Source organism: Photinus pyralis, unplaced genomic scaffold (assembly GCF_008802855.1).
Source record: "Photinus pyralis isolate 1611_PpyrPB1 unplaced genomic scaffold, Ppyr1.3 Ppyr1.4_LG1, whole genome shotgun sequence".
NCBI classification, from domain to species: domain Eukaryota; kingdom Metazoa; phylum Arthropoda; class Insecta; order Coleoptera; family Lampyridae; genus Photinus; species Photinus pyralis.
In genome coordinates, this window is record NW_022170249.1 from 7,861,253 (window position 1) to 7,880,315 (window position 19,063).

The 19,063-nt window shown below is 35.4% G+C and overlaps 4 protein-coding genes across 9 annotated transcripts; 3 read left to right on the forward strand and 1 right to left on the reverse strand.

Annotated features, from left to right (window-relative positions):
- The first annotated feature begins 171 nt into the window (after window positions 1-171).
- Window positions 172-4,184, forward strand: LOC116159552 (JNK1/MAPK8-associated membrane protein-like). The gene is made up of 4 exons (XM_031472558.1): window positions 172-475; window positions 523-735; window positions 3,573-3,742; window positions 3,798-4,184. Exons 1-4 carry the CDS (start codon window positions 252-254, stop codon window positions 4,088-4,090), a joined length of 900 nt encoding a protein of 299 aa, XP_031328418.1. The 5' UTR covers window positions 172-251; the 3' UTR covers window positions 4,091-4,184.
- A 37-nt stretch (window positions 4,185-4,221) lies between these two features.
- On the reverse strand, window positions 4,222-6,070 carry LOC116159551 (WD repeat-containing protein 92-like). Its single transcript, XM_031472557.1, has 5 exons — window positions 5,749-6,070; window positions 5,564-5,694; window positions 5,293-5,510; window positions 4,716-4,948; window positions 4,222-4,664 (listed from the first exon to the last, which is right to left on the reverse strand). The coding sequence occupies exons 1-5, from the start codon at window positions 6,030-6,032 to the stop codon at window positions 4,457-4,459; spliced, it is 1,074 nt and encodes a 357-aa protein (XP_031328417.1). The 5' UTR covers window positions 6,033-6,070; the 3' UTR covers window positions 4,222-4,456.
- A 1,936-nt stretch (window positions 6,071-8,006) lies between these two features.
- Window positions 8,007-10,272, forward strand: LOC116159582 (probable glucosamine 6-phosphate N-acetyltransferase). Of its 3 annotated transcripts, none has more exons than XM_031472591.1 (4): window positions 8,007-8,159; window positions 8,450-8,669; window positions 9,843-10,032; window positions 10,085-10,272. In XM_031472591.1, the coding sequence occupies exons 1-4, from the start codon at window positions 8,022-8,024 to the stop codon at window positions 10,245-10,247; spliced, it is 711 nt and encodes a 236-aa protein (XP_031328451.1). In that variant the 5' UTR covers window positions 8,007-8,021; the 3' UTR covers window positions 10,248-10,272. The 3 variants fall into 3 exon arrangements, with proteins under 3 accessions (XP_031328451.1, XP_031328453.1, XP_031328452.1); XM_031472593.1 differs by having other exon boundaries at window positions 8,089-8,259; XM_031472592.1 differs by lacking the exon at window positions 8,007-8,159 and adding an exon at window positions 8,291-8,402.
- Window positions 10,273-10,757: 485 nt separating this feature from the next.
- LOC116159658 lies at window positions 10,758-15,917 on the forward strand. 4 transcript variants are annotated; one of them, XM_031472684.1, is made up of 10 exons: window positions 10,947-11,101; window positions 11,156-11,278; window positions 11,337-11,424; window positions 11,520-11,564; window positions 11,622-11,778; window positions 14,113-14,336; window positions 14,382-14,804; window positions 14,857-15,071; window positions 15,126-15,288; window positions 15,581-15,917. In XM_031472684.1, the coding sequence occupies exons 6-10, from the start codon at window positions 14,135-14,137 to the stop codon at window positions 15,733-15,735; spliced, it is 1,158 nt and encodes a 385-aa protein (XP_031328544.1). In that variant the 5' UTR covers window positions 10,947-11,101; window positions 11,156-11,278; window positions 11,337-11,424; window positions 11,520-11,564; window positions 11,622-11,778; window positions 14,113-14,134; the 3' UTR covers window positions 15,736-15,917. The 4 variants fall into 4 exon arrangements, 1 of the variants encoding a protein (XP_031328544.1); XR_004143027.1 differs by lacking the exon at window positions 15,581-15,917 and having other exon boundaries at window positions 10,758-11,101; window positions 11,622-14,336; XR_004143029.1 differs by lacking the exons at window positions 11,520-11,564; window positions 11,622-11,778; window positions 15,581-15,917 and having other exon boundaries at window positions 10,758-11,101; window positions 11,779-14,336.
- Window positions 15,918-19,063: the final 3,146 nt, after the last annotated feature.

The following is a 19,063-nucleotide window of genomic DNA, read 5'->3' on the forward strand; positions in this document are numbered from 1 at the left end:
AAAAACTTCGAATTAGTTTTTCGAAATTACTACGTACAAACTTCGAAGAAATATTAATTGCTTGCAGTTACCAGTCACTCAATAGACTAGCAACTATAAGTGCGCGACCAATCGAAATTCAATACCGTCGTTTTATTAACCAATCAAAAAATGTTGAATGACAACCATTTTGCTGATCGAAATATTTTGACAACCGAAAGGGAAGCACCTAACCTAAGTTTTTATTTGAAATGTAACCTCATTAAACAAAAATGAGATGCCCAGGATGGTATTGTGGCAGAACACTGTTGGAAAATGCCAGTTTAGGGGAGTGCGGGGCGTGCCCCAGGGGCTACCGAAGGAATGACAGTACCTTTATTTGCGATCCGTGCACGGACAATCCCTTGTTTTACGACTGGTTATACTTGGGATTCATGGTTCTGTTAGCGCTAGTTCTGCATTGGTTTTTTATTGACCTCGTTGTAATGCGACGAAAGTAAAGTGAGCTACGACCAAACATGCCTTACAATAATTTACTTTTAGTTTCAACAAAGAAGTCATTATGCTACACTGTTCAGCGTTTATTGAAATAGTCTTGGCGTGCGTGTTAACTCTGTTGTCAACCGAACCGTTTGGTACGCTAACGATACGTAGTTGTGCAGTCAGAAGCCTCTCCGATTGGTATACGTTACTTCATAATCCTCGTCCTAATTACGAGAAAACGGTACACTGTACACAGGAGGCGGTTTATCCGTTGTAAGTTGGCCTTAGTTATCTATGCAAATTGCTAGACCAATCTTTACTGTATAGTAAGGTAACCTACTTTCAGTGATGCCAAGTCGGAATCACACTACTTTCCCTCTTTGCTCTCCTATTTACTTCGATTTAAAAAAGTATATAGTGACGTGGAGATGCAGCTTTCAATTAAAATATTGTAGATTTGTAGAGTACTTTATTAACACTATGTATATCACATGATGATACCTACACAGCACTGGCAAAATTGTGCACCCATGGCATCTCTTGCTTTTACGATTAGCTTATTTTTATCTTCGCAGCCTCTGTGTCAATAATAACAAGAAGCCCATAATGCTAGAAATAACGACAGCACAAATTCTAGGTCAAAATTGGGTTAAAACGGGACTCACCGTACAATCAAAGCTGTTGTTTTGAACAGACCAGGTTAGAAAAAGCATCCAAAAATAATTCATTTTGAAGAATCTTTCAATTAATAGATATTTATTTATTATTTAATTTCAACAGTAATAATGCCTATTACAGGAATTATCAAAGTAAAATTACACACATAATATAAAGTATATGCATTTTGGTACCAAATATAGATATTTTAAGAAATTAATAAATAAAAAATGCAATCAATAAGTGAGTTGTATACATGCAGATTGGGCCCACTGAAAAATGTAATAACAAATAATAGACCGCCTAAAGCGGATCTAGAAAAGCGGCTGAACTGTGTGCCAGTTGCCATGTTTGCAGACAGATAGACACCATTGACTCCCGTAAAAAACTTCTCTGCTGCATAACAAGCATTTAATTGCCCAACAGACCATAGTATTCAATTATAGGACAATATACAATAAGTAAATTATTTATACGTGGATAGTATTAGAGTATATAAAACAAATATAAGTACTAGTATACAAACAAACACACAAGGCCTTATGAAATACTGTACAGGGTGGTCGAAATTGAACACTTTCTTATGGAAACATCCTTTATTTTAAGAGATGGGAAAAAATGGACCTAGGTGTCTGGAGCCCAATTTTAATTAGAAAATCACTGGTGCAAACAGAATTCAGCCATCACTAATCGTTGGCCGCTAGAGGGCGTATCTACAATTTAGTTGATTTCCTTAATGCCCCATAACTCTCTTAGTTTTAATGATAATTAATTTTGGTAAAATCTCTCTTAGAGCACTTTTTTATATAGAATCCATTGTGATACACAGTTTTTATACAGTGTTTGGTTTTTCTGATACGACCCTAAACATTGGTTCATACGGACCACCCTATATATTTTGGAGTTTTTGAAAAGAGCATAGAATTCCGTAAATTTTGATGTATTACTTATTATATTTATATTAAATATTATTTGCAATATTGCATTTTATACATTAAAATGTTTTATTGTAGGCATCTAGGTTTCCATGGCAAAGAAAAGATAGCAGGATTGTGTAAACAGAAAATTTCTTGATTATTTGGAAATGTTTATTAGTTTCCAAATATTTTAAATTTATAAATAACACACAAAAAACAAAAAATGTGAAAACGCGAATAAAACAAATATCATATAATATATATTATAAGTAAATAATACAGGTAACCAAGAAATTGCCGCTTTAAACAACAACAACAACTATTAAAGTGTGAGCAGATGTAATCATCGTTTCGGCAGATAGTTGTCTTAGCAAAGAAGAACAAAGTACGTTGTTATGCAAAAAGCTGTATAAAAAAGATATGCTTATTATTAAAGATAACTGATTTTGGCAAAATCTTTCTTAGAGCACTTTTTATGTAGAATCCCTCGCGATACACAGTTTTTATACAGGGTGTTTGGTTTTTTTTCATAGGACCCTAAACTATTTTTTTATAGCGACCACCCTATAAAGGTCGCTTCAATGGACAAAGTTATGCAGAATTTTATGCTGATTAATTTTCCCATGTACAGTTTCTTGTAGCACTACAAATAGCGAAGTTAGGTATCCCCAAAAAACCGAAAATTAATTTTTTCTCAGCTTTTGCTAAAATAAACATTTGACTTGTGGGTCACATACAAAAAATAGATGCAATGCGCCACATTGGGTGGGCAAATAAAAATGCTGTGTTTTAATTTTAAATTCCTTAAATCCCAAAAGTATCAAGACACCTGAAGTAAACTTTGGGTATGAATCAACAAAATTAAACATGAGACATCTATCTGGATCGTTAAAGGGATCGAATAAACACATCATAACGTGGACGATAATAATAAAGTTTATTTAATGTTTCGTAGAACAGCCTACATACATTAGTCAATACATAAGCAAATTAAAATATTAGTACAAATATAAGAATAAACAAAAATTATAAAATATCAATACTTAATTGCCACAAAAAGAACTCTGTACTGAAAAATTCCTCATACGAGTAAAACGCTTTATTAATAAATGCTTTGGTTTTTGATTGGAATAAATTAAAAGGTAAAGCCTTAATATTGTAAGGAACATAATTATACATTTTTATAACGATATAATCAAAACTGTTTTGCGTCTTACGTAAACGGCAAAAAGGGACAAATGCAACTTCAATGAAAACTGCTACCCCAAAAACTTTTACGTACAATTTCTTCACAACTTTAACTCGAACTTGGATGAACTCTTACTACACGTACTAACTTCTCCTTGACTCCTTCATTACTTATCAAGGGTTCGCTACAGGACGCTATCTTCAGTCACGTAAGCAAAGTAATGTTAAAGTGCCATTTACAGACTGAGAATCTCTTGAAAAAAAAAGTTCATCAGTGGACATAGAAAAGACACCTTGTAATATAAGGCGTGCAATTTTAACATGTCTCATTATTTCCGTTTATTACAGGTATACAATGGTGTTTGTGTTCTTTGCATATGCCCTAATCTTGATGCTTATATTGAGACCATGGATTTGCAAGAGATGCTTGCCCAGACAGAGCAAGATGTCGATATATGCCGCAATGTACTTTTTACCAATACTCGCGCTCCTGCAAGCACTGATCGGGGGTTTACTGTGTAAGTCAACTGGGAATTTTATATATGTAGGTGGATTACCAGGTTTGTCTTTCAGATTACTCATTTCCGTATCTAATCGTGGTCTTATCGGTAATATCGTGCGCAGCACACTTTGCTGCTCAAATAGACCAAACCGTACTCTCCCTCATTATAACAACGGTTGTGGATTTGAGAAATGTAATCATCCTCATTGGCCATTGGTGTTTACACGCATATGGTATAATTGCTATAACACAGCTCACAAATCCGACATTACACGCCTTGTTGATACTTCTAGTGCCACTACCTGCGTTATTTTACATACTTACGGCTAGGTTTACTGATCCGTCGAGGTTCTTGCCAACTTAAAACATGTTTTATTGTTATTATTTGAATCTTCATTGGAACTATTTATTGTAAATATTTTTTTAATTTTAAGCATAAAATATACATTCGTAACTTTTTTAAATCATTTATTTATTTATGCTCAGATTCTCTACAAAGAAGAAGATTTTTTACCCTAGTCCCAAAGGCACTTTTGAGTGTTCTTTTAGGTACCTACTCTTACACTTTCAGCAAGCGATTTTTTTGTTTACCCTCAGGTTTACTGTTAAAAATTGCAATTGTTTATGAACATGGTTTGCTCATGTATACAATTATTAATGAATCTAGAAATAGCAAAAAATCAAAGTAGGAAAGCCTTACATAATTAGTGAACAATTACAAAGATACATCCTAGTATAGATTCAGTTTTGTTGTAATTAGTACCCTCACAGTTTGATCATATGCTGAGCAAACCGATAAACCAATTTTATCATTACACCAATCGAATGATGTAATGGGCTGTGTGGAGACTGTACTATTTTGTAACAAACTCAACTCTCCTGGCACGCCCATTTCAAGACCATCACCATCCTTGTCGACACGCTTATGTGGGTAGTTGCTATTTACATATCATACGTTAGTAGAATTTGAACTTATAGATTATACTTACTATTTCCATAAACATAAAGAGCCCGCGCCTCCCGTTGTCATGAATATTTCTCGATTTTGTGGTAAATGCTTTACCGACCAAACTGTGGATCCGTGCGCTTTTTCAGTTACTTGCGCGAAACCTTTCTTAGGATGCTGTGTACGTACGTCAAAGCAGTAAAGTTTAGATTCCAAAGTTGTCGCAACTAGTTTGTTCATGGGTATATCCTTGCGATCAAACTGAAGCCCAACAACCTACAAAAACCATTTATAAAATTAAGTTATCCAAATAAAGCCTTAACTAATTTAACACTGTTTAGTCTATTACTGCTACTGTTAAGAGGAAGTCAATTCACTGTAGACTAAGTCGTTTTTCCCAACATCAAATGATTCGCACTACTTTCTCAAGGTAATATAATTGAGGTGTTTAGTGACTGAACTGAGAAACTACAAGCAGATTTTCAAAATTATAGTTTCTTACAAGTAAGGTACAGTCGGTGAGGACTCCTGCTGGTTGACACTATTAAGTGTATTAATTAATCAACTACTTATCCAATGTGATTTGACTAACAGTCAACGAATTTATTGCAAGTACTTACTCCATTTTTCAAGCATTTGGACCAACGTAAGGACATACTTTTTAAATCGAACATCTTCACATCCCCATTGTCATATCCAGCGCAAACGACCCGCTCCTCAGAATTGTAGGAGTTACCGAATGCAACAACCCAACAATCTCTCGCCGCCGTTCCCTCGCTAGGTAGAAACTTGGCTACAGGAATATCCTTCTGTCGAACATCCCACACCATTACAGATCCTTGAAATGAATATTTTCAAGTGTAATTAACCAGAAACTGTGCCAGAACGAACCGTCGCGAGATCCTGTTACTAATTCCGGCGCACCGCATCCGACTTTCGTTCCGGCTATACCATCTATTGAATTGATTATTGCTGTATGCTTTGTCGATTTATACACGGGAAGTAGTGAGTCTTCTAAATCCCTACGTAACGGTATTTATTATGAGTGTTACTCGCAATTCCGATAAGTCATATACCATACTTGTAATCTTCCTCCGAAATCGCCCGTAGCCAAGTGGCGTGCCCTCAAACTGGAAGCTTCAAATGTGCCGCACTTAAATTGATCTGCTTTGGCGAACTCGCTGATTTTTTCAAGTCCATCGCCGCTCATGGCGTAGATTTCCACAATGCCGGTGCCATTGGACTTTCCGCCCATCGCGACAAATTTCGCCGAGGATGGAATCCATTTAACTTCGTGTACGGAATAATTTACGTCCTTCTCAAGATGACATATTATTTGTGGTTTTGCAAGTTGCTCCATTATTTATTTTAAATGTCGAAAACACGAGAACGTGTTGATATTAATTGAAAATCAACAATATATGTTGCCATAGTTGCAAAGGGAGTATTGATGATTTTCATGGTCAATATCATGCACCAACATGAATAGTTCAATCAAAAGGAAAAACGGCGCATAATTTGAGCTTGTTGCTTTAGTCTTGAAAACTATGGCTTGGCTCATAATACGTTTTTTGTGCTCTATATATGAGTAACTTAGAATTCGCTTTTTCAGTTATCTTGGGAAAACCACAAAAGTGTTTATGTTTGCTGAGTTTCCACCGTTTATCCGTATCCCGAAAAGATGTTAAATTTGTCATTTTGTTAGTAGTTTGCACGTCACTCAGAGTTATAGTGTGAGCATTATTAAAAGTAATTAATGCACATGAAAAAGCTTGCGAATTGCGAATGATGGATGCTGCTGTTGCTGACGCTGGATCAAAAACGTGTTCGGGCGCTGAAGTCCGAGGAGAGTGTGAGCCTATTGCGAGAGATCAGTTTTCTGGGATGTAGGATGCAAAGAATATTCTGCTAGTCAACTAAATACCTTGAAAAGGTAGTAGGTACTATTCAGCACTTTTGGGCCGTTTGCAGGTAGCAATCGTGGAGAGATATCCTGGATTAACGAAGAAGAAAATCATGTTTCACTGCGACAAATGTACCCGTACATTTATTATAGCACAAAAACAATTCTATTTTTCCACTCCTCACGATTTTAAACAACTTTTGCCAGTTATTCGGCCCTGTGACGTCAGAAACGTCAAACGTGAGCAAATGAACAATTAACGTTTTCTTCATATAACTTCTAGACGTTAAGTTTAACGTTAGTGATACATCACAGGGATGATTGTAGTAATAAATCCTACCCGCTTGTTGCATTTTGATCCTTGATTAGTCAACGCTCAAACTTGAAACTTGCTCAGTTTTTAACTAGAGAGACCCAAAATCTTGATCCAATCCTCAATTTAATTGAAGAAACGCTATGATAGAGAAAAGAAAATGAAAATTCTTAGACTATGAAAGAAAGAGTGAAAATTGACTCTGTTGGCCGCCATGTATATTACTTGGAACCATAATTTATCCGCACGTGTTAAAAAGTTGATTGCGCATATGCAGATGCAATAGCTTACTTTAACTTATGGGCGGATTTTTCTGAACTGTGCTGTCTAAAAAAAATAACTAAACGCACATCAAAAAATAACTATCCGCAGAGATGCAAAAAAATTACCACACCTGCGCACTGCGCAGACTTGCAATTCTTATTTGTATGTAGGTTTTCTGAAAAAGCGTGGTTAAAAATAAAGAGATTAGCGTAAACGAATTTGCACGCTCTTTAACCATCGCAAAAACTAACCGTTAGCAGCAGCAGCCTCGTTTCTCGTCGACTCCGGTATTTACACCATTTTTTTCAAATCAACCGCTAATCACAATCAGACTTGATAACGCCAATTTCGAAGGAACGCGTCCCCACTTACGCCGAAATAACGCGCACATCGTAAAATCCGTTATCTCTTCTTATATGATAAGAACACGTGTGTTAATTAAATTTCGTCCGATAATAAACCAGATTTGTTTTTATCCTTCGTAGAGCGTTCTTTGCCGAAAAACACGAGAACCATGGTTCTGCGAGGAGGGGCTCGAATGATTTCTTTCGTTTTCAAATACACCGATGTAGGTTAGCATATCGTTTACGCAAATTTTTAAAAAAATTGATCTTCAGATAAATGTTTTAAAACTCATTCTTTAGAGCTCAATTCTGAAACATCACCTTAAAGATTAGTCGCGAATTTGCATAAATGAGAAATAACCGCGCAACATTCTTCGTATTTAGGGTGATGTGGTCTATCGGAGAGTCCAGGAGTAAAAAACGTATTTTATGTGCGCTCGTGACTAACCTATTTACGTATAAAATACATTTCGCATTTCTTTAAAAAATTGGCGAATGCTTATCTTAAACGATGAATATTTCGGTATGACCCTGTATATTGATACTTCCACGAGCTTATTGAACTACTTGTCGATTAAACGGCCTACTTATGTAATATTTCTACGACTTCCACTAGGCCACTTGCAACTTGGCGAACATTCCAAAAATGTGAAAGTACTCAAGGTGAATAATTTTTTTTCTTCGCTTACTGTTAACATACCTTTCAAATTGCACGCATAATAGTTTGAGTGTGTACCCAGGTGTGATGGGGGCCCATAAGAAGGTAATTTAATCATTATTCAATCGTAATTAATCCCTACTTATACCTTCTTTAGATAAGGTTTACTAACACAATGAAGTAGGTAATAAATATAATGTGACATTGTAACGTGGCCAATGTTATCTACATCCCATACTGATTTTAAAGTAATGTTGAGTGAAAAAACTTGATAAATTAGATGTCTCACTTGTAGGGTTCTAATAATGGATCCTATTTGTATGATCCATTGTTACTTGAAGGATTGGACTGGTCCTCTGCAAGAAACCTTATGTCACCAAACATAACAAGCACAGATCCTGGCGAAGAGTGGCTGTGTGTTAGACCTTTACAAATAACCGACCATAATAAAGGATTTTTAACCTTGTTGGCACAACTGACCACTGTAGGAAATGTTTCTCAACATGATTTCGAACGTGAGTAGCATTTCATTCATTAAAAGAAAATCGTGTATAATTAATGTCGTTTAGAGTACCTATTTAATAAACATTGTAGTAGCCGCCTACTAAAAACAGGTGTAGGTAATTAGCTAAAAAAACAAAATGATTTAAGGTGAAGGTCTTGAGAAAACCTGCATTCCACAGTTTCTTAATTCAACTTTTTACATTTAAAAGGTCAAGTAGGTATATGCATTGTTTTTTAATAGGCATAGGTACCTAGTATATGTAAAGCATTGGATTTATTATTGATACTTTCACATTGGTCATTACTTTTGGATACGACATTTTTCCTTTCTGGAAAAGTTACAATAATGCTTGTTGTAATGGGACAATTTACAACAGTCACCGAGTGTCTTTGGGATCCCTCAACACTGCAGGTAATTACCTACAATTGAATCCTTGAATATAGTGCTTACTACATTGAATTACTTCCTTTAGTGGCCTCCTATTGAAACGGTAGGTAGAGCCAAAAGTTACAATTTACGACATTTCCCAGACCCACTAACAATTTTCGATTCAATATTATAGTATTTGGGTATGTACAGGGTCTTGCAACAGTGCGTCGGTCTTTTCTAGCTGATACCTGGTAAAAAATATTTTGTGCAAATGTCAACTGGAGTGTCAACTATAGATGATTAGGATCTACAGAAATTATTTTTGAATGTACAGGGTGTCCCATTTTTATGGTGTCAATAATGAACTGATTTTTTAAAATAGAACATCCTGCATATTTGGGTCGAGATATTTTTACTACATAACTATTCTTTTTCAAATGGAACTACCAATATTTTATTTCGCTATTCGATTGTCTTTTGTGTTCTCTTTAATTTTTATAAGGGGTGTCCCCATAGTTTTTAGGTCTCACAAAAGTAACGACCCATTAATTAATTACATGTTTATACATCAGAGTAAACTGTGATAATAAAAAACAAAAGAATATCAGAAAGTAAACAAGTGTCACAAATTAATTATTTGCTGCAAGTGTACTTTCAATTTCGTAATTAAGATTAATTAAAAAGGTAAATTTTGAAAAAATGAACAAATTGCAACTTTATATCAAAAGAGCCACATGCGGCTCGCGAGCCATTGGTTGCCAACCCCTGGCATGTCCCTATACCTGAATGCCGAATGAAGTAATTAATTTTTTAGGTCAATATTGGCTAATGCAACGATCTGGTGCTTATTACGTCACCGTTATTGAAGATACACGAAGTCAAACAATTATTGGTGCTGCTACTTTAGTCACCGAGCTGAAATTTATTCACAACGCTTCCATAAGAGGCAGATTAGAAGATGTTGTCGTTAACAACACTTACAGAGGGAAACAATTGGGAAAGCTGTAAGTACTTTACAATATCATTGCAATAATGTAATCTCTCTGGAATTTATAGCATTGTGTTAACGGTGACGCTCTTGGCGAAGAAGCTTGGATGTTATAAAATGTCATTGGACTGCAAAGATAATCTCATACCATTTTACAAATCTATAGGTTACAAGATTGAAGCAGGAAATTCTAACTCCATGATTATTAGATACGAGACAGCGCCCTCTTGACAATTAGCCGTCAACACTGTTAATACTAAATCCAAATTATAAATTAGTATTGTAATCTCTTGCATTTTAATCAATTTTATTTAAGACTAGTGATTGACTGAAAATTTAGTGCAACTTCTTCTATAATTTGAGATGGGTTAGTCGTAAAGTATTATTTTTGTATTTCATGCGTCTTTACTAAGATACCTAAATCTTGTATATAAATGCAGGAGATTTTTTGGCTTATTTCCACACAGCACCCAATATTCTAAAAATATTGCCAAAACATTTCAATATTTTACTTTCATTTCCAATATTTCTGCAATATTGCAGACACATTACGTTTTTAATATTGCTTTTGCAATATTTCCACAATATCTACAAAATCTTCCATTTATTTTCCTTGGATTTGCAATATTTCAAAAATATGTTGTGAGAATGAATTTGCAATATACAAGTGGACGATTTTCAAAATGTTACCACAATATTAATTTATAATATTTCGTACCGTAGTAGATTTTAAATTGAGAACATGCATGTACAATATTTTTTATATGGCAAAAAACAACAACTTCGTAATTTTCCAATAAATGTGTGGAGGTCGAAATGTGCAGGTGCTATTTTTTAAATCTGGTCATTGAATTGAATTTATAACTATCAAATTCAATGATGGTCACTGAAAATGTTCATAAATGCCGTTGGCAACACACAGACAAACCAAGTTGGTATTCCTGCGTCATGATCATGCGTGCAACGTTTGTTGTTATGTCCGACGTGAAGTGTTTGATTTTTCTTGTTAGCTAATTGCAATAATTATCAGTCCACTAAATTAGTAGGAGGGTTGTCCTAGCAGCAAAGAGGGAAGCAGTAGTCCGGTAAGTAAACGATTTGGGGTGTTTTATCACTCCCTATTTTATCTGCACTTCCAGAAATCCAAATGCGTGTTCCCGCCATCGCCAAATGAAAAGAAAACCCAACTAATATTTGGCTCTTTGTGTAGATTAGTTGTGCTTCAACCTTTAAACGAAGGGGCGAAGACAGGGCGATCTTTAGTAAGTAAAAATAGTGTCCTACATTTCTCATTCTAACCTAATTTTCTCGCGCTTCCAGAGTTTTCGTTGTTCATTTTAAATACAAATTTTTTGGGGCCCCTGCATTGTAGTTGTATTGGATTGGTCTGAGAATTTGTTGTTCTAAGGTATAGGTACATACCATACTTTTATACTCGCATTGTAACAGTAGAAAATCAACGAATTGCTAATAACTACTCTAAATGTGTATTTTCATGACCAGCCCCAACCACAACACATTGTCAGTCTGCTCTCCTGTATAAATAAGGTGTGGTTTCCTTGAAACGTCTGTCACGCAAAACCGACCTTCCATTTACTGTTGCAGGACTTACACTTTTAACCCTAAATCGGATACATTCATCAACTAACAACGGGCAACAAACGGTCCGTTTTCCTCAACCAGTAATTGGAGGAAACTGTGTCTATATTCTACAAGACGAGCAGATGGGTGATGTGGTTTTTAATGAGATTGAAATTTTTAGGTGACTTTATGCTTACACTTTACATAGGTATCCATTTAAAAGTACGCAGTAAATAATTGATAGGCATTTGCTCGTAACAAGAAAAATATTACTTAGTAATTTAAGTTTCTATTAAGTGAAGATGCCCAAAAAACGCAAGGTAAAATGTAATGTTTCAAAACGACATGCTAGACGAATTGTTAGAGTTAAAACAATCAATGAATTAGATAACATTTTAAGCGTTGATTTCTGAAGGTTATACTAAATCTGATACAGAGGAATATAACAGTGACTGCCAAAGTCAAGACAGAATGACTGTGTCCAGTTTTGAAGATGCAACTAATAGTGTGAACGTCGAGGTGAACGATAAGAGTAGTTCTAGTTCAATATTCGGTGTCGATGAGGGAGTTCCTGCCCACAGCACAATGCTGGGTCATATACCTGAGCCCTGTGACACAATACATGGCGAAAGTAATGATTTTAAGAGTGTTCTGGCAAATTGGGCAATTGTACATAATGTTCCTCACAAAACTTGCACTGGGTTATTAAATATTTTAAGGTCATATACAATGTTTGATTTACCAAAAGATGCGAGAACTTTGTTACGAACACCTAGAAAAACTTCAGTAATTTCTATAGAAGGTGGGAGTTACTATCATTTTGGTTTGTGTCACGTTTTGGAAAAGATGATCATGGATAACTGCAGTGATGTTCAAAATATCGATCTGCTGCTAAATATTGATGGTCTTCCATTAACAAAGTCCTCACAATCTTCTTTATGGCCAATACTCTGCTCAAACACAATTAATAAGAAAGTGCATATGGTGGCTGCGTATTTTGGACATAAAAAACCTGAAAACAGTTCTGAATTTTTGCAGGTTGTAACAAATGAATTGACTGATTTGTGTAGTAATGGTTACGATGCAAATGGAAAAAACATTTGTGTTAATTTGCATGCTTTAATATGTGATGCTCCGGCGAAGGCTTTTGTTTTGTCTGTGAAGTCTCATACGGGATTTTACAGTTGTACTAAGTGTACTATTGAGGGTCACTATAAAAGTGGAAGAGTGTGTTTTCCTACTGATATGAATGCTCGTTTAAGGACAGATGAAGAGTTTAAAGATAATGCTTATGAGGATTTTCAACTTGGAAACTGCCTCTTAAACGCTGTGCCCCGTTTTGGACCAGTTACAAATGTGCCACTTGATTATATGCATCTTGTGTGTTTGGGTGTTGTCAAGAAATTGATTTCTCTGTGGTTGCAAGGCCCACTTTCAGTTAGAATATCAGCACGTCATGTTAATCTAATTTCAAATTTTTTGATTTCTTTGAAAAATACTGCACCTATTGAGGTGGTTAGAAAACCACGTCCTTTGAAAGAGTTTAAACAGTGGAAAGCTACCGAATTTAGAAATTTTCTTTTATACACAGGTGTGGTAGTGTTAAAAAATTTTGTCAAAAAACACATTTATCATCATTTTATTTCATTGAGTCTGGCTATTAGGATACTTGCAAGTCCAGTTTTGTGTCAGGATATCAATTATGTAAGTTATGCAGAAGCTTTACTTAACCATTTTGTTACTTCTTTTGCCATTATTTATGGTGAACAATATGTTTCGCATAACGTGCACAGTTTACTACATCTGTGCTCCGATGTTAGAAAATTTGGACCACTTGACGCATTCAGCGCATTTCGTTTTGAAAATCACATGTCGTCCATAAAGAAACTTCTTCGGAAAAGTGACAAGCCATTACAACAATTAGCTAGAAGATATTCCGAAATTGGGAATATTGAACTCCATTCCAATAATGATTTTAAAATTCGCTTAGCTTTTGAACATTTCCATGGTCCATTAGATGAGAAACGCAATGTCCACTCCCAATATCAGGTCATGTTTTCTGAGTCATTCAGCATAAGATGTAACAGAATGTGTGACAGTTGCTATCTTTTAACTAGTGGGGTTGTTATCATTATTGAAAACATAGTAAAGGGAAATGATAATGAGTTATATGTTATTGGAAAAGCCCTAAATGAGATTGGAAGTTTTTTTAATATACCATGTAGTTCTTTACAGTATCAAATTAAGGTAGTGGGTAACTTAAATATTGGGTCACATTCGCGCTGGCATATCAGTGACATTAAATGTAAATTGTGGGCCATTCCCTATAGGGACACTTACATTGCATTTCCATTAATTCATACAAACCAATAATTTCTTTACATTGGCTTTGGAGTCATATTACTGTAATTTAATTTAAAGGACACAATTTTTTAACTATCTTGTATTTAACTTGCAAAATGCTTACCTATTATTACTGCAGATATTTTAAATAACACCTACATGTGTATGCCAGTAACAACTAACAACACTGGAAAATGAAGAAATATTCGGTAGTGGAATTTGGTGATGGACTGGCTTTAGTGGCAACAATGTGGCTTGATAGGAACAATAACACTTGCATTTACCCAACTCACTTGCCTCAGAACCGGATAAATAAAGCTGTTGAAGAACAGTTACTGCCATCAGGAGAGGAAACCTGGCAGGAATACCCTGTAATTCGAATATTTGGGACATCAGGTTAATTTGACTAAGTTTAATGAATATATACTTAGGGTTTTTTAGAGAGTTACGAAAGAGGAATTAGAAAACTACGTTTAGCAGAGACTACGTCAAATATTGAAGATACTGATGATACAACCAATATTGAAGCAAATAACAGGGCAAAAAAAAGACGGCGTGAAATGGCAAAAAGGAAATACTCTTCAGATGATCACACTGAAACCGATGAAACAGAGTCCTTGGAACATTTACCATCGTTTCCTGATCCACCATCATTGCGCAGAGACCTTCATATGAAAAAACTTCAGGAAAAACCAAGTTCTTCTAGTTCCACACCTCGTTCCACACCTACTCTCATACATAGAAATTCGCCCATCTCGCAATCGTTTCTAAACGAAACACCACAGATGAGGGCGACTCTTAAAAAATCCACTTCCACTGCTAGCCCAAGTACAATGACCACATCAGAAATTGCTTCAGAAAATGGTAATTTTTATTTCCCATTTGTTTCATATTAACTATTAACTTTTTTTTTTAGAATTCAGACGACTTGTTCTTTCAAAATTGAACAACATAATTCAGAAAATCGGGCAAATTGAAGAAAGGCTCACTTCAATAGAACAGTGGAAAATTCATGCAACAGAAGATGGTTCAGTTAGTGAAGAAGAGGACACCGAACTCCCACTGCAGAATCTAACGGATTTAAACCATTTTGAGCAAAAATTAAAAGATCTTTTGTTTTTCAAAAAAATGGTAAAATTTGAATAACCACATGTACCTATTTATTTTGATCTTGATATTTTACAGATAAATATGCTGAAACGGTGTGGTGGCGGTTCCGATGTAAATTCTATAACAACAAGAATTTTAAGGCAAATTTTGTCTAACTCACTCGCCCAACAGTTTAGCTGGGCTGGTTTCAAAGGAAAGTCAAGCTTCAAAGATCTTAGAATGGCCAAACTTTTGATAAGTAAGTGTACATCTCAGTGTGCATGGTCTTAATTTTTTTGCTTTTAATAAAATATTCAATCTTTAGGGGTGTAATTGTACTAAATGGTTTTTTTAATGTTTACAAAGTTACAAATCAATTCTATGTGGAAAAACCTGGTTGCTATGAATTACCTGCTTAAATCCCCTTATATATATGTAATGCGTGATATCAACTTAATGCATGCCCCAATTTGCATATTTACAAATTCATTTTCTGTTCTTAATTTGTTTGTAGTACATCGGTGGAATATTAAAACTTCTTTTATTTTCAGAAACAGTACGAACAATGAAAAACGATGTGACGGATGACCTCATTGTAGAAGCCGGAAGTAAATGGTTGGCACAAGCAAAAGTTAGGGCCTGCCGTGAGGAGATGCGAATTAAAAGAAAATCAAATAATGAATTGGACTGTAGTAATGATAGTTAAATTAAAAAAAATTTTGAATTATTTTTGTGCCCTCAATTTTAAAACCAAATAATATTGGTGAAATATCTCCTAGCAATATTTCAGAAATCAAAAGTTTAAATATGTATGTAACATTATAAGGTAATGTTAAATGGCGGACATTTGAATATTTCCATAATATTTTCAAAATATTGTAAAAATATTTCCCAACATAACAAAAATGTTGCAAATATTGCAAAAAACATTTCAATAATATTTCTGAAATGTTATGGTGCTGTGTGGGTAATATGACAGACAGATCTTTATTTGTTTTAAGAAGTGATTTTGGTTGCATAAAATTAGGAGCCCATCAGAAGAGATTTTATCATTTAAAAGTAGACATATGGCAAATAATACACATAAATAATAAATAATAAATGACGCACCCTTCCATACTACTACCGCGCAAGCTTAGAATGCAGGGCACTATAAAGTACCATGTGCAATTTGAAATCAACACACACCCCTGATCGGCCAGCTAGCTCCGTTAGCCAAATAGTTCACAGCGTAGAGAGATATGCTCTTACTCAGGGTAGTAGGTAAGTGAATTAAAAACTTTGACAACAAATTATTATAAAAGATTCCGAGTAAATCACCGCCACTAATACTTACTGGTGCTTCGATTCAAGTCTTTCGGGAGCCACCAAATTCCGATATCAATTTAATCTGCAGCCACCAGAATTAGGAAAGGTAGATTCAGTATAAAAAGAGTCAACAATTGACCCACAAGGAAAATTATTGTTTATTAGTATGCAAAGTAGTAGTATGCAAAATACAAATTGTGAAGACGTTTCCCAAAAATGGAGCCCGAAGTTTTTAAGAATTGGCTTAGAATATAATGTGGAAGAAATTTACACAAAAGTTTTTGGTTTGTGAACATCATTTTTCTGCGCTTTAGAACCAGGAACACGAAGAGGTTTAAAGCGTGTGGCAGTTCGCACGTTATATTTAGCAGGTAACACTAATTGAATTGTAAAAATTGCTACATATTTTGTTTTTAGAACGATTTCGAGAGCATCATAAATAAAATAAATAAATTAAATTAAATATAACCCCTTGATTAGATTAATTGGAGTTGTTACTCATAAAACAAGTGCTCTATACTCTTTGAAGGCCGTGACTGCTGAGGTGCATCCGCATTAAACTGAATTTATCTGGATCCCTAACAAACAAAATTAAACTTCACTGGCTGGATTCATTTACCTTTTAGATTTCATCTAGTCAAATCCAATGTTACTGTTACAGATCCGGAGTCATTTTTACATTAAATTACAGCTTCCATTCTAAGTTTGTTGTTCTATGAGTTAACATAAAAAAAGCCAAACAAACTAAATGTCCTCTAAAGACAAGAAGACAAATTAAATCGGAGAGGCAAACACAAAAATGCAAAAGTAACTAGAAATTGATCGCATTCAATGACCCGAGAAAATTTAGAAAATATACAGGTGGAAATTGAAATATGGACAGAAATGTTAATACTATTTTAAAACTGTTACACTCTGAAGAAGCAAAATTTCGGCACTTTGAGAAAATCCTGGATTAGAATACATTTGTAATGTTAGGATTATAGGAGGATTTGCCCCGAAAAATTCACCCCGTAAAATATATCGCACTTTAATGGCTTTAGGAAGTTATTGGCCTGGAGAGTATGAAAAGCTGGGGTTTACGCGCCCAAAATAGCTAAGTGAGAAAGAATTACGCCGAATGATCTCACTTAGAGGCAATGAGAAACGCTTAATTTGCAAACTAAAATTATGTTGGCGTTTGATGAATGGTGGTGGACATGGGTGGTGGAGAGCGTAATAACTGAACCAATCGGGTTCATTTTAAAAATGACAGATTTCATTAATAAACTCCATTTTGGGGGAGTGAAATAATTAGAAAAGCAAGTGGGGATGCGTCAGGGAGAAAGAAAGTAGGAGGATTCTGCCTAGTTAATTCGGCGGCCCCCATACTTGTATCGTTGGACCAATGTTGATTGGTTGCTTAACTGTTATATTGTTGCTAAATGTGATATTTTTGGGCCCAGATTTATTAATTGGTTATATATATTTGTTGTTTGTGCAACGAAATGTTACTTGTTGGTTCTGGCTGTAAATAAACAAGGACGAGTCAGCTGTATGCTTGAGTTTTTATTGACAATATTTGTGAAAGTGTGGTCGCTTTTGGAGAGTATGGAGGTATGTACATACCACCGTAAGTCGGACGTACGGTGGTATTTACAGTACTATCAGACAGCAACTCGCGCAAGAAATCTTGCAAGAGTTATCCCGCCTTTAGGTAGCGCTCATGAAGCGCTTCGTCTGGTGAACGCACCCAGTGACAGCCCCAGAAGTCAAATGCAGCTGTAACACGGATGAGAGTAATCCTACGCTATGGGTGAACAATAGGACCTGGAGGAACCTACGCTATGGGCGAACCAACGAGCTGACAGTGACATACTCCCACCAAAGAAATGTCGCGCCACTCGGTACCAGTCAAGTGAACATCCCCACCGTAGAAACAAGGTATAAAAAACCGTGCATCACAAATTGGTCATTGGACAACCTTTGATATATCATTGATATCCTTTAAGGTTCATTTATCCTTGGCAAGACAGAAAAATAAACAATACTATTGTATAGATGGGGGTCAGACCGTGCAGTAGGCGGGGCTGCGTCACACCTGGCCACCCTCTGACTACGGGCCAGAGGATGAGACGCGAGAAAAAGTTCTTATCGGCATCAGCGATTTGCATCGGATTTGTCTCCGACTTAATTTTCATACTTTTCGATATACAAAATTTGAATCAATCTCAAACATCAATAATTGAGATGTAATAAGACTGCTAGAACGCCGGAATGCTCTTCTGGTGGGCATCAAGCATGCCGACTTGCCCTATGGTCGCAATTTTGGGCCCATATGAAAGTTTTTGAAATTTCTGAATTATTTTCCACAACTATCATGACCGAAAGGTATCGCTTTCAACGCTCATTATGTAATACGCTGTTTTTTTACATTATTTAGATATAAATCGGAGAAATTGGGGGAATTATATTGGTATTGGTAATACAAGCATTGGTCTTAGACTTAAGGATAACATGTAGAGAATTGGAAGTAGTAAAATCGTAAAATGGGTAGGTATCATTCACCGGGGGCGGATAGATTAATTGCGAATTCTGAACCCTAAAAGAGCTTTCAATCCCTGTCTACCTGAGAGTAATAAATAAATGTTAAAAGTTCAAAAGCCCACAAGAAGAGTGATTAGCAGCAATTTATTATTGTCGCCACAGTAAACAAAAAGGAATCTCAAAACGGAAATTCTTAAAAT